This window comes from Salmo salar, chromosome ssa27 (genome assembly GCF_905237065.1).
Source record: "Salmo salar chromosome ssa27, Ssal_v3.1, whole genome shotgun sequence".
Classification (NCBI taxonomy): Eukaryota; Metazoa; Chordata; class Actinopteri; order Salmoniformes; family Salmonidae; genus Salmo; species Salmo salar.
Window position 1 is genome coordinate 11,539,265 of NC_059468.1, and position 13,142 is coordinate 11,552,406.

At 43.3% G+C, this 13,142-nt stretch overlaps 2 protein-coding genes across 3 annotated transcripts; both read left to right on the forward strand.

Moving 5' to 3' along the window:
- The first annotated feature begins 328 nt into the window (after positions 1-328).
- Positions 329-5,230, forward strand: rnf139 (ring finger protein 139). 2 transcript variants are annotated; one of them, XM_014177091.2, is made up of 3 exons: positions 329-822; positions 2,388-4,097; positions 4,484-5,230. In XM_014177091.2, the coding sequence occupies exons 1-3, from the start codon at positions 660-662 to the stop codon at positions 4,516-4,518; spliced, it is 1,908 nt and encodes a 635-aa protein (XP_014032566.1). In that variant the 5' UTR covers positions 329-659; the 3' UTR covers positions 4,519-5,230.
- Positions 5,231-11,648: 6,418 nt separating this feature from the next.
- tmem65 (transmembrane protein 65) lies at positions 11,649-12,929 on the forward strand. The gene has a single exon (NM_001140624.1). It carries the CDS (start codon positions 12,129-12,131, stop codon positions 12,495-12,497), a length of 369 nt encoding a protein of 122 aa, NP_001134096.1. The 5' UTR covers positions 11,649-12,128; the 3' UTR covers positions 12,498-12,929.
- Positions 12,930-13,142: the final 213 nt, after the last annotated feature.

Below are 13,142 nucleotides of genomic sequence, written 5' to 3' on the forward strand. Positions count from 1 at the left end.
GATGAGAGGAAGAAGCCCTGTGGCAGGCAGAGGGGAAGATGGAGCGAGATGGATTTTGGCCGACATTCTGCAAATGTTCTCATCAATAAAATATTTGATCTACATACAGTATTCTGTTTCCAAAACTAAAATATGTAACAAAAAGAGTGGACTGCGTTTTGTAGACTTCACCCTTTGCCAAAGTTTCTGAAATGTGCGTTTAGAAGGAGCGCAAGGGAAAACTGAGTTATTGCACATGCGCACTTCACAGATTAGGCAAATAAATGCTACAACGCGCCAATAGAATCTCAGTAGCTGGTAGCTGGTGCTTGGCTCCCAGCTGGTGCTTGGCTCCTCATCTCCTTGCTTGTTCTACCCACTATGATAAAATTACTCCCATTGGAAAATACAGGCTCTGGTCTATCTTGGGTTAGTTATAAAAATCTTTGATAAAGCACATGGATACGTCACAGACTACACCTTTTGACGTCCAAAACGTCACGAGGGTTTAAAAAAAGTAGAAACTTCCGCGTTCTTTGCATAGCAGCAGGAGGGCAGCGAAGATGGCGATTTGTATGGACCCCGTTAAATAACGTGTGGGAAGTTGACACCAAAAGAAGCTGGAGTTTTTAACTCTTTAAACGGAGCGACCGAGTCCTCCGGGACTTACGCCCTAAGCCATGGCCTCAGCTAATGTCCGAATCGGCCAACAAGCCTTGACCGTGCTGGATGTGGCATTTCGAGTCCCTTGCATCTTTATTATCGACGCCATTTTTAACTCTTACTATGCTCCTGGGTCAGGATGGGCCGGAACAGCGGGCAAGATTTTAATCCGAGTAATGGGTAAGATTATTAGTAGTTTTGGACCCCTACATGCGAGCCGCCGTCACCCTCTTGACAGCTAGCTATAGTTACTATTGCAGACGTCAGTGTGGCTGACTCGCGTCACCTGTCAACCGCGAAGGGCCTGGACCACAGCCCAATCCTTCCAAAGCAGTTTTATTTTTGTTATTTGACCTTTATGTAACTAGGCAAATCAGTTAAGAACAAATTGTTATTGACAATGACGGCCAAACCCCAACCTGGACGACGCTGGGCCAATTCCTGTGCGCCGCATTATAAGACTCCCAATCACGGCCGGTTGTGATACAGCCTGGAATCGAACTCTAGCACTGAGATGCAGTGCTTTAGACCGCTGCGGCTGTGCCACTTGGGAGCCAGTGATAACAACACGAAGACCATGTTCTTTGCAATTGTTAGCCAGATAGGTAGCTAATAACCATACCCCTTACTCCTAGGCTTTCTAGTACAGTTAGCTAGCCAGCTAAGTAACATTAGGCAGACATATGACCAACATATTGGCTATCAGACAAATTAATACCAGCCAGGTGTTGTAGGATAATTTACCTCTGGCCAAGTAGCTATTAAGTAAAGTTATGAAGTATGGGTAAACCTGTTTTGTCAATGCAGGACAAATAACTGATGTTGTGGCCTTCATTTTGGCCTGTCAATACTGTCACAGGCAAACAATCACGTCTAGGTAGTTTGCTGACCTCCGTGTGTGTTTGATCAGGTACTTTTTGGCCATACTTACTGCCCTCAAGTCCAACACTATGTTTGCATGACCCATGTCAAAACACCTACCTACCCTGCAAGTTACCATACTAGTCTCTCTCCTTGCAAACATGTCAATCGTTACACTTAGACCTATGTAATGTTTTCAGACATTTTTAGATACCGACCCTACCTTTTGCGCTTGATTACACTGAACTACACGGGTCGGAATGCAATCATGGTTACATTAAGACACAGTGGAGTCGAAGTGAGATATGGGTCTGAAAACGTACCTCCATGCAGGGATGGGATATGCCACTGTATATCAAGTTATACCTTCATCCACACTGATACATAGAGAATGTTGAAATACTGTTAGTTTTCCTGGAGAACTGCCCTTTTCGTCCTCATACTAGCAAACAGTAAACACTGCAGCCAATTTTGAAATGGCAGTGTCAGCCATTCAGCTCCTTTGTTGTTCAACGTGACGTGCCATTTCATAATGGCTGCCATGGCTAGGGCTACCTCGTATGAGGACAAAAAGGGCAGTTTTCCAGGAAAACTAGCAGTATTTCAATATTCTCGATGTATCAGTGTGGATAAAGCTACAATTTGGAGTACAGTGGCATATCCCATCCCTGCATTGAGGTAAGTTTTCCGACCCCAGTATAGTTCAGTGTGATCAAGCTCAACGGTAGGGTTGGTAGTTTGCCTAAAGTAAGATACTACCAAATTACTGATCCCTCTCCAGCTAAATGTTGTTCTAAACCTTATCATAAATCAAGACCTCTTGTACAGTAGATGGTCTGTTTCACTTGATGGCATGTTGACACTATGGTTTGAATTTGTTTCAGGTATCATGGTCTCCAGTGTGGTCTTGGTGTTGTCCCAGAAGGCCCTATTCAAGTTCTACACGCTATTCTTCGCTGTGCTCCTGGGAGTGGTGGCCGTTCTTATCAACTACTATGCCATATCTCACATAGACTTCTACAGCGCCTACTACAAAGCAGCGCTGGGCTTTAGACTCCTACCACGAAACGGGCCCACCCTATGGTTGGGCATGGCCGTGGTGCAACTCCTTTTCGGCATGGGCTATGTGGTGCTGCTAAACATTCAGTCTGTGTTTGCTGCCCTTGTGGTCCTGGATGTCATGATTCCGCTGTGGGGGCTCATCATCGAGCTTCCCGTGGACATACGGCAACTGATAGCGGTGGCCTCGGGCCTGGCTCTGGCTCTGAACACGGCTGTGTGCCTGGCCCTTAAGCTCAAGTGGTTCTACTACTCCTGCCGCTACGTCTACCTGCTGGTGCGCCACATGTACCGCATCTACGGGCTGCAGCTTCTGGTGGAGGACACCTGGAAGAGGATCCGCTTCCCGGACGTGCTGCGTGTCTTCTGGCTCACACGCATGACAGCGCAGGCCATCATCCTGGTCTACGTAGTCAAGGTGGTGCGGCACGAGAGTGGCGAACACAGCTACCTGACGTGGGACGTCTTCTGGGACCTGTTCAGCAACCTCATCATCAGCGGCTGTGACTCTACACTGACCGTGTTGGGCATGAGCGCCGTCATCTCCTCCATCGCCCACTACCTGGGCCTCAGCATCCTGGCATTCATCGGCTCCACCGAGGAAGAGGACAAGCGGCTGGGCTTCGTGGCACCCGTTCTTTTCTTCATCCTGGCCCTGCAAACGGGCCTGAGTGGTCTGGACCCTGAGGAACGGCTGGTGCGGCTCAGCCGCAACATGTGCCTTCTGCTGACTGCCATCCTCCACTTCATCCATGGCATGACGGACCCCGTGCTCATGTCGCTGAGTGCCTCGCACGTCTCCTCCTTCCGCCGCCACTTCCCGGTCCTGCTGGTGTCGCTCTGCCTCTTCGTGCTGCCCGTTGTGCTCAGCTATACCCTGTGGCACCGCTACGCCCTCAACACCTGGCTGTTCGCCGTCACGGCCTTCTGCGTGGAGCTCTGCCTCAAGGTGGTGGTGTCGCTGACGGTCTACGGCCTCTTTATGGTGGATGGCTACTACAACGTGCTGTGGGAGAAGCTGGACGACTACGTCTACTGCGTGCGCTCCACGGGCAACGTCATCGAGTTTGTCTTTGGCGTCATCATGTTTGGAAACGGCGCCTACACCATGATGTTCGAGGCGGGTAGCAAGATCCGCGCCTGCATGATGTGCCTCCACGCCTACTTCAACATCTACCTGCAGGCCAAGAACGGCTGGAAGACCTTCATCAACCGCCGTACGGCTGTCAAGAAGATCAACTCCCTGCCGGAGGTGAAGGGTGGCCAGCTGCGCGACATCGAGGACGTCTGCGCCATATGCTACCAGGAGTTTGCCACGTCGGCACGTATCACGCCGTGCCAACACTACTTCCATGCACTCTGCCTCCGTAAGTGGCTCTACATCCAGGACACGTGTCCCATGTGCCACCAGAAGGTGTACATTGAGGAGGAGGCCCGGGACAGGGTGCCCTTCAACAACAACGGCTACGTGGCGCCAGGCGGGGACCTGGGCCAGTTTGCAGAGCCCGGCGGGGCAGAGGCCGCAGCAGCCGCAGGTGGGCCTGAGCCTGAGAATGAACTAATGGAGGATAATGACAGTATTGAGTATGACGAGGATGAGTGGGGGACAGAGAACGGTGAAACGCCCATAGAGGAAGACTATATTAATGATGACACAGACTCTAACGGGGACTGATCAGCCCTATAGAGATAAATATATTATATATATTTAAGTAAAAAAAAAAAAAAACATAATTTTCTCAACATCAGGGATGTCACACATTTTCACTCTTAAGATTTGTTTCCTTTTTTGTTTGTCTTTGGGTTAGCTCCTCCAAGGGCTTGCAGAGGTGTAGCTGCTATGATAAAGTGTGCCTAGGTGGTTGGGTGTTCCAACAGGTGCAGTTCTGTGTGAGAGACCCACATTCCTTGTGTTTTGTAGGGATGCTGTTGGTCGTGTGTTTGCTGTTTTGCTGAAAGAAAGTAAGCAGGGAGCCGAGAGGGCCTCCAAGAGCTCCGCGCCAAGAAGAGGTTTAATTAAAACGTGAAGTTCTACTGTAATCACAGATATACCTCTTATTATTACTACTGGTCTCTTGTGTGACCTTGCTTAAATTGTGTACATTATTGTACATGTAATAAAAATACACTTTCCCTTAGAAAAGGGAAGGTTGTATGCAAATGAGTGTTTTGAGAGATGCTACTTTACTCGACTTCGAGATGTTTGAGTCTTACCTTGAAAATGAAACCGCAACTTTGCACCATGTTTTGCTCAGACCATGTGTTCATGAAGCAATCTGCCCTTCAACTCACTTGGCTCAAATCGTTTTGTTAGTGACGCTTATCCGCACTATTGCAGTTTTAAAAGGGTAGTTGATTTTACGTTTTACAACTGAAATGACATTCTTTAGAAATGGCAACAGCTTCCAGAGCAACTAAAGATAACATTGTAATTTTCAATACAATAGTCATTATTATTAATCATGGTGAATTGAAATTACTGAAAGTATCACTTGTCCTAATCAGGAATTGAGAGGCATTTTATTTAATTGAAAAGCTGTGCTTTCAGTTTGTTTCAGCAATGAAGGACTTTGATTATTGCTTTAGTTGTTTGCTTTTAATGAAAGGTAAAGCTGTTCATTTTGTAAAAAAAAAAAGATTAATGTAAATAAAAGACTCTTTAATAGTGGTTTGGTCAATAAGTGCTCAAGAATAATAGTACACGCTAGTGCGATACCTTTTCATCACAGCATGACATGAGCTACATTTCCATCCAATTTGCATCAGATTTTCATGCGAATATTTTGAAATCTGCATAAACTACTATGCACATTTTACCACGAGATGTATTTTTCATTCGGTATTGAAATTTAACAGCGATCGTTATTTCTATGTGCACGGCGTCATCACGCACAGACTTTTATCCTCAATAGTTTGATTTTTCGCATTTTCAGAAAAACTTGGGTTAACGTTATATAGAAATCATTTCGCAGCTACAGTTCGGGTAGGATACCTACATGAGATTATTATGGATAAAAGCGATATTTGTTTTTGTCAAACGGCAGCAAAGCATCAATCACCATGTCATCAGAATAAGACCCTCTAACGTTACATATATTGGAACGGAGTGTCAAACTCATCCACGTGCACATTGACCACCCTGTGAAATTCATAATTTATATAATCTGTAGCCTAATAAACTGCATGCTTTCACGAGTCGTACTGTGAGGACCACACAACATATAATTGCGTGATGGTTATTATATTATTTGCGCATAAAGGCGTTTCCACCGCAATTTCTCGCATAATTAATTTTACAGACACAAAAAAATCCCACCATGTTGAAGGAACAAATTGTCTGTCGGCATTTATAAAATTGTACCGGTATATTCTGTTTCCATCAACCGGTCGGTCGTGATTTTTTTTATGTGTCAGGTAATTCATCCACATGAAATGGTTGGATGGAAACCTGGTTAGTGATGATGAACATTGTGTTTCTTTGATAAATACCTAGGCAGAACTACCAGGGATTAGGGAACCATATAGTCCTGCCCGCTCAACCCTGCATACAACACACAGACCAAATGTAAACTTTATGAAACAAATGCTGAATCCTCACCCACTATATATACAAAAGTATGTGGACACTCCTTCAAATGAGTGGATTTGGCTACTTCAGCCACAACAGTTGCTGACAGGTGTATAACATCGAGCACATAGCCACGCAATCTCCATAGACAAATATTGGCAGTAGAATGGCTTTACTGAAGAGCTAAGTTACTTTCAGCGTGGTACCGTCATAGGATGCCACCTTTCCAACAAGTCAGTTTGTCAAATATCTGCCCTGCTAGAGCTGCCCCGGTCAACTGTAAGTACTGTTATTGTGAAGTGGAAACATCTAGGAGCAACAACAGCCATGAAGTGGTAGGCCACGCAAGCTCACAGAATGAAACCAAAGTGCTGAAGCGCGTAGCACGTTCCTTGGTTGCAACACTCACTAACGAGTTCCAAACTGCCTCTGGAAGCAACATCAGCACAAGAACTGTTAGTCGGGAGCTTCAAGAAATGGGTTTCCATGGCGGAACAGCCGCACACAAGCCTAAGATGACCATGCGCAATCCCAAGCGTTGGCTGGAGTGGTGTAAAGCTCGCCGCCATTGGACTCTGGAGCAGGAGTGATGAATCATGGCTTCAGCATCTGGCAGTCCGATGGACAAATCTGTTTTTGCGGATGCCAGGAGAACGCTACCTGACTCAATGCATAGTGCCAACTGTGAAGTTTGGTGGTGGAGGAACAATGGTCTGGGACAGTTTTTCATGGTTTGGGCTAGGCCCCTTAGTTCCAGTGACGGGAAATCTTAACGCCACAGCATAAAATGACATTCTAGACGATTCTGTGCTTGCAACTTTGTGGCAACAGTTTTGGATTGGCCCTTTCCTGTTTCAGCATGACAATGCCCCCGTGCACAAAGCGAGGTCCATACAGAAATGGATTGTCGAGATCAGTGCGAAAGAACTTGACTGGCCTGCACAGAACCCTTACTTCAACCCCATCAAACACCTTTTGGATGAATTAGAACGCCAACTGCGTTCTAATCAGAACACTGACTGCGTACTACCTCACTAATGCTCTTGTGGCTGAATGGAAGCAAGTCCCTGCAGCAATGTTCCAACATCTAGTGGAAAGCCTTCCCAGAAGAGTGGAGGCTGTTAAAGCAGCAAAGAGGGGACCAACTCCATAATAATGCCCATCATTTTGGAATGAGATACTCAACGAGCAGGTCTCCACATACTTTTGGTCATGTAGTGTAGATGCTTGACAATGCAGCAATTACTACACATTATTTCGCAAAACAAAGGTACTTATTATTATCATCACACAAGGATAATAATGTAATAAGAAAGATAAGTATAACTAACCCTGGATAGTTAATCTGTGTCGTTTACAGTGGGAGCAAATTAAGCACAGTGGGCAGAACAGGCAAGGTCAAAGCCAAGCACGAGCTAGCAAGATACTATTGGCGCGTTGTATCATGTATTTGCATATTTCCGTTAGGAAACGCCTCCTCTGAAGTGGGCGTGTGCACAAACTAAATTCGATCTGGCACTTCTAAACAACGTAATTTTTTAAAACGTTGGCAAGTCGTCAAGTCTATAAAACGTAGTGCATTGTGTTCTTGACATATTTATTGAGATCAGATGTTTCATCGATGAGAAAATTAGCGGCCCAGTTTCAAATAGTTCCATCCTCGCCCACTACCCGCGACAGGACTTTCTCTCACTACCATATTTGGTGGAGAGAAAACGTTCTGTGTTACCCCTTCTGTCTGTGCAGGGTTGCCATGTTTGTAGTTTAGGGCTACTTTGAAAACGATGTAGCGGTGAACATGTATTGGTCGCGGGTTGCGTGTTTTTGGGCTATTTCTAATTTGCACCGCGGCCGCCATGGGATTTCTCTTAAAAATATATATTTCACTGTGACCTGCTGCTGACCGGCAGGCAGTGATTGACGTTGTTACTGAAAGAGCAGCACGCGCGCACATCGTGACAACGTTTTACCATTTGTAGGTAGGCTATTTCGATCGTAATTATGGGGACACCTATTTCCAAAACTTTTTCCATAATACATATTAATACGCTAGAACTGATGCACATCAAGCAATAATGGAGGCAAAGTATGGAAAACGACTTTGGGTTACATCAATATTCTAATGTAGACTTTGCTATCAAGCGAAGTGTTTTATGCGTGCTCAGTTCTTGGGTCTCGGGGGCTCCCCGAGTGGACATTTTAAATGGAAGTTCGGGAACTCCCTCGCGTGGTTATTTTATGTGGAGAATGATACATTTGACTCTGTTGGCCATCAGGTAGCCTATTAATGTATATACCATTGTAAGCTACCATTTGATACAATAAATATGTTGAAATTATGATATCATTTAGTCATTGCAAATCAATGTGCCACTTGTGTAGACTACATGGGGCTGGCAAACCACTTTAATAAATAGCCGAAAACTGTTGTAGCCTTGTGTTATTATGCAATTATTAATGGACATGTTTAGTTAATTACATTTGAAGTTATCTAAACTCTATCGCAATTGCCGGTCAGTTGTTAGGACGCATTAGTTTGATGGTAACAGTAGTCAGATTAGGCTACAGTTTTTTTTATATATCCGAAACACTGGCTGTTGTTGACAAGCATATTCGGTTCATAAACACTACCATCAAACGTTTTAGAACACCTACTCATTCAAGGGTTTTTCTTAATGTTTTATTATTTTCTACATTGTAGAATAATAGTGAAGACATAAAAACTATGAAATAACACATGGAATCATGTAGTAACCCAAAAAAGTGTTAAATGAAAATATATTTGAGATTTGAGATTTTTCAAATAACCACCCTTTGCCTTGATGACAGCTTTGCACATTCTTGGCATTCTCTCAACAAGCTTCACCTGGAATGCTTTTCCAACAGTCTTGAAGGAGTTCCCACATATGCTGAACACTTGTTTGCGGCTTTTCCTTCACTCTCCGGCCCGACTCATCCCTAACCATCTCAATTGGGTTGAGGTCGGGGGATTGTGGAGGCCAGGTCATCTGATGCAGCACTCATCACTCTCCTTCTTGTTAAAATAGCCCTTACACAGCCTAACGGTGTGATTGGGGTCATTGTCCTGTTGAAAAACAAATGATAGTCCCACTAAGCCCAAAACAGATAGGATGGCGTGGCGTATCGCTACAGAATGCTGTGGTAGCCATGTTGGTTAAGTGTGCCTTGAATTCTAAATAGATCACAGGCAGTGTCACCAGCAAAGCACCACCACATCATAACACCTCCTCCTCCATGCCTTACGGTGGGAAATACACATGCGGAGATCATCTGTTCACCCACACCACGTCTCACAAAGACACAGCGGTTGGAACCAAAAATCGCAAATTTGATCTCCAGACCAAAGGACAAATTTCCACCGGTGTAATGTCCATTGCTCGTGTTTCTTGGCCCAAGAAAGTCTCTTCTTCTTATTGGTGTCCTTTAGTAGTGGTTTCTTTGCAGCAAATTGACCATGAAGGCCTGATTCACAGTCTCCTCTGAACAGTTGATGTTGAGATGTGTCTGTTACTTGAACTCTGTGAAGCATTTATTTGGGCTGCAATTTCTGAGGCTGGTAGCTCTAATGAACTTATCCTCTGCAGCAGAGGTAACTCTGGGTCTTCCATTCCTGTGGCGGTCTTTATGAGAGCCAGTTTCATCATAGAGCTTGATGGTTTTTGCGAAAGTTCTTGAAATTTTCCGTATTGACTGACCTTCGTGTCTTAAAGCAATGATGGACTGTCGTTTCTCTTTGCTCATTTGAGCTGTGCTTGCCATAATATGGACTTGGTCTTTTACCAAATAGGGCTATCTTCTGTATACCCCCCTACCTTTTCACAACACAACTGATTGGCTCAAACGCATTAAGAAGGAAAGAAATTTCACAAATGAACTTTTAAGAAGGCACACCTGTTAATTTAAATGTATTCCAGGTGACTACCTCATGAAGCTGGTTGAGAGAATGCCAAGAGTGTGCAAAGCTGTCAAGGCAAAGGGTGACTATTTAAAGAATCTCAAATATAAAATATATTTTGATTTGTTTAACACTTTTTTTGGTTACTACATGATTCCATATGTGTTATTTCATAGTTTTGATGTCTTCACTATTATTTTACAATGTAGAAAATAGTAAAAATAAAGAAAAACCCTTGAATAATTAGGTGTTCTAAAACTTTTGACCGGGAGTGTACATATTATTAATATTTAATTCAGTGATTGAAATTATGACCCCATCCTCAGTAGCCTATTCCAGCAGGCTATTGGGGGAAACAAGCACTTCTTACCTCGAAATCCTTTCGCTATTCATGTTGAATAAATTAGTCTGTTAATTTGAACAAAGCAAGCTGCTAAATTGTTCAGTTGACATTTTACCTTCATCTTCTCTAGGCTACTGTAGACTATATGAAATGAGATGTAGGCCTATCAGGGACCTACCTTTATCTAAGCAAACCATGGCAAAATTGAATTGATAATCCCAGATTTTTGTCTGTAGCCTATGTCTATTGAAATGACAAGCCAATCTCGCAAATGGGCCATTTATAACGGTTTGTAGTCTTAACATCTGGCACAATTGCCAGAAAATAGCCTAATATTTGTTTTTTTCAAGTTTGTCTGAGTGTTTCTTGCTCAGAGATTTCAAAATCCTCTGAATAATTTTCATCACTCAAACTCTCCTGTCTGAATCATCTATAGTTAATGCACAAAAGGGATTTAATTACAATTATAAACCTGGTTCAATCCCTGAATGCTGCTTGGCTGAAAGCCTTGATATATATGAGACCATATACCACAGGTATGACAGAAAATGACTTTTTACTGTTCAAATTGCATAGCAATAAGGGGGTTGTGTTATATGGCCAATATACCACCGCCATTGGCTGTATCCAGGCACTCCAGGTTGCATCAAGTTAAGAACAGCCAGTAGCCAGGTATATTGGCCATATACCATACCCCCTTGTGCCTAAATGCTTAAAACCTCTTAACCTCTATGGGATCGGTGTGATTCCCTAGTTGTCTGATTGCCCTTTTAGCCGAATGTATGTACATTGGAATAATGTATATTTTATATTTGTAATGAATTACATTTGAATTGGATACGTTTTGTGTTGCATTTTGGTAAATGTGGTGTACTACTACTCGGGCAGAATCTCATGATCAAATTTGGAACAACAAATATCTCAGGACACGTGGTAGCTAGGAGCAAAAAATAATTAATCTAGATGAATACATCTAAATGATATGTGAAATGTCAGCTCAACATAGTAAATTAAGATTGAGGAAGAACACGAAAGGAGAAACCATAATGTCTTTGGGAGAGAAAAAAACTACATTGGTCGCAAGTGGAAGTAATCGAAGAACGCTTCCAGTCGACGACAGTTTATGACGTTGAGCTCTATTTTTTGGGGGTCCATATCAATACTTTCTGATGAATTGCACGGACGTTTGCAATGAAATTGTTTATTTCTCAAGCCAAAACGAAAGAGGACCCGCTAACGCCACAATAGTAGCAGGCATGTCAGTCTGGTCACGTGCGGGTTTGTGCAATTAACGTTAGCTAGCTACTGTGTTTTCCTTTCGTGAACTGCTCTGTCTTGCCAGACATATTTAGTAACGTTAATGTATTATTGCAGAAATGTAACAGGAGTCGACTGTAGTTGCTAGCAAACGTTACATAAAACCAGTCTTCCCAAATAATAGAAGAGGAGAGAGGACTTAAACGTTACATGTTGGGCATTAGCTACAAGCTAACGTTGCAACTAGGCAATAATACTTAACGTTACCTAGCTTAGCTGTGGGTTCGCTACTTTGACAGCTCTCATTACTCGAACACTTGCAATATTAGCTACTAACGTTACTACAGCGAACACCTTAGTTAACGTTGCTGAATTATCTGGTTGGCAGTGCCGTTGAGCGTTAAACTGGTAAAGAACCCAGCCATCTTATTTGAAGTTTTTTAATTTTATTTGTACGAACATATTTTCCCTATTTTGCCACAATGTTCAAGCTTTGTCTTCAGATAGCTCTACGACCCACCATCTCAACAAGAACAGTGCTGGAAAGTGTCACGGTCAGAAAGGTTTTGAAGGTGTCCAACTTGCAAAGTTGTTGGATGGGAACGCTCGGACGCAACGAGCCGCGGGAACCCCTAAACTCTCCGAAAAGAGCGAAAGAATTCATCTACAGCCTTCACCCCAAAGAAAGAACATGTTTGCTGAAAGAACTGCAGAGCTTTGAATCCATAGCTATAGCTCAAGGTAAGATAACAGATATTGCAAGAAAGTTCCTCTCCCATTTTATAATTATTGACATTCCTTCCCTCACTCCCTCTGCAGGCAGGGTGATTTTGTGTTTCCTATTCTTATAGTGATGTCAGGAATGTTGAAACTCCCCACCCCAAGTTGGTCGCTATCGTGGTGGGAACAGTGTCCTCCACTTTTATCTATTGGGATATTCTGGGCAACATTTCAGTCATACATTTGTCATCCTTATTTTTATATTTTCAATAGTCTATGAGGATAAAGTAATTTCTGTTGTCAAATCAACTGACAGGCTACCATTTTTAGTTAATTACATTTTTCTTAAACTTGTTTGACCTGCACAACTATGGGTGTTATTTTATTTTTTTATCCTGAAGAAGTTCCTAATACGGTGTGAAAGTGTCCCTCAGATTTGTAGTTTAACTTTTGTAGCCTTTTTGAACGGCCTTCAATAGGGGAAAACGTAGTGCAATGGTCTTCAAGTGCAAAAACTTCATAAAAGGCATGTGGCAGAAGTAAATTCATCCACAAACACATTTAAAAAAATTAAAAAAAAAATATATATATATATATATATATCACCATGTGCAATGCCAAGCGTCGGCTGTGGTGTAAAGCTCGCTGCCATTGGACTCTGGAGCAGTGGAAACACGTTCTCTGGAGTGATGAATCATGCTTCGCTAGCTGGCAGTCCGACAGTTGAATCTGGGTTTGGCAGATGCCAGGAGAAGACTACTTGCCCCAATGTATAG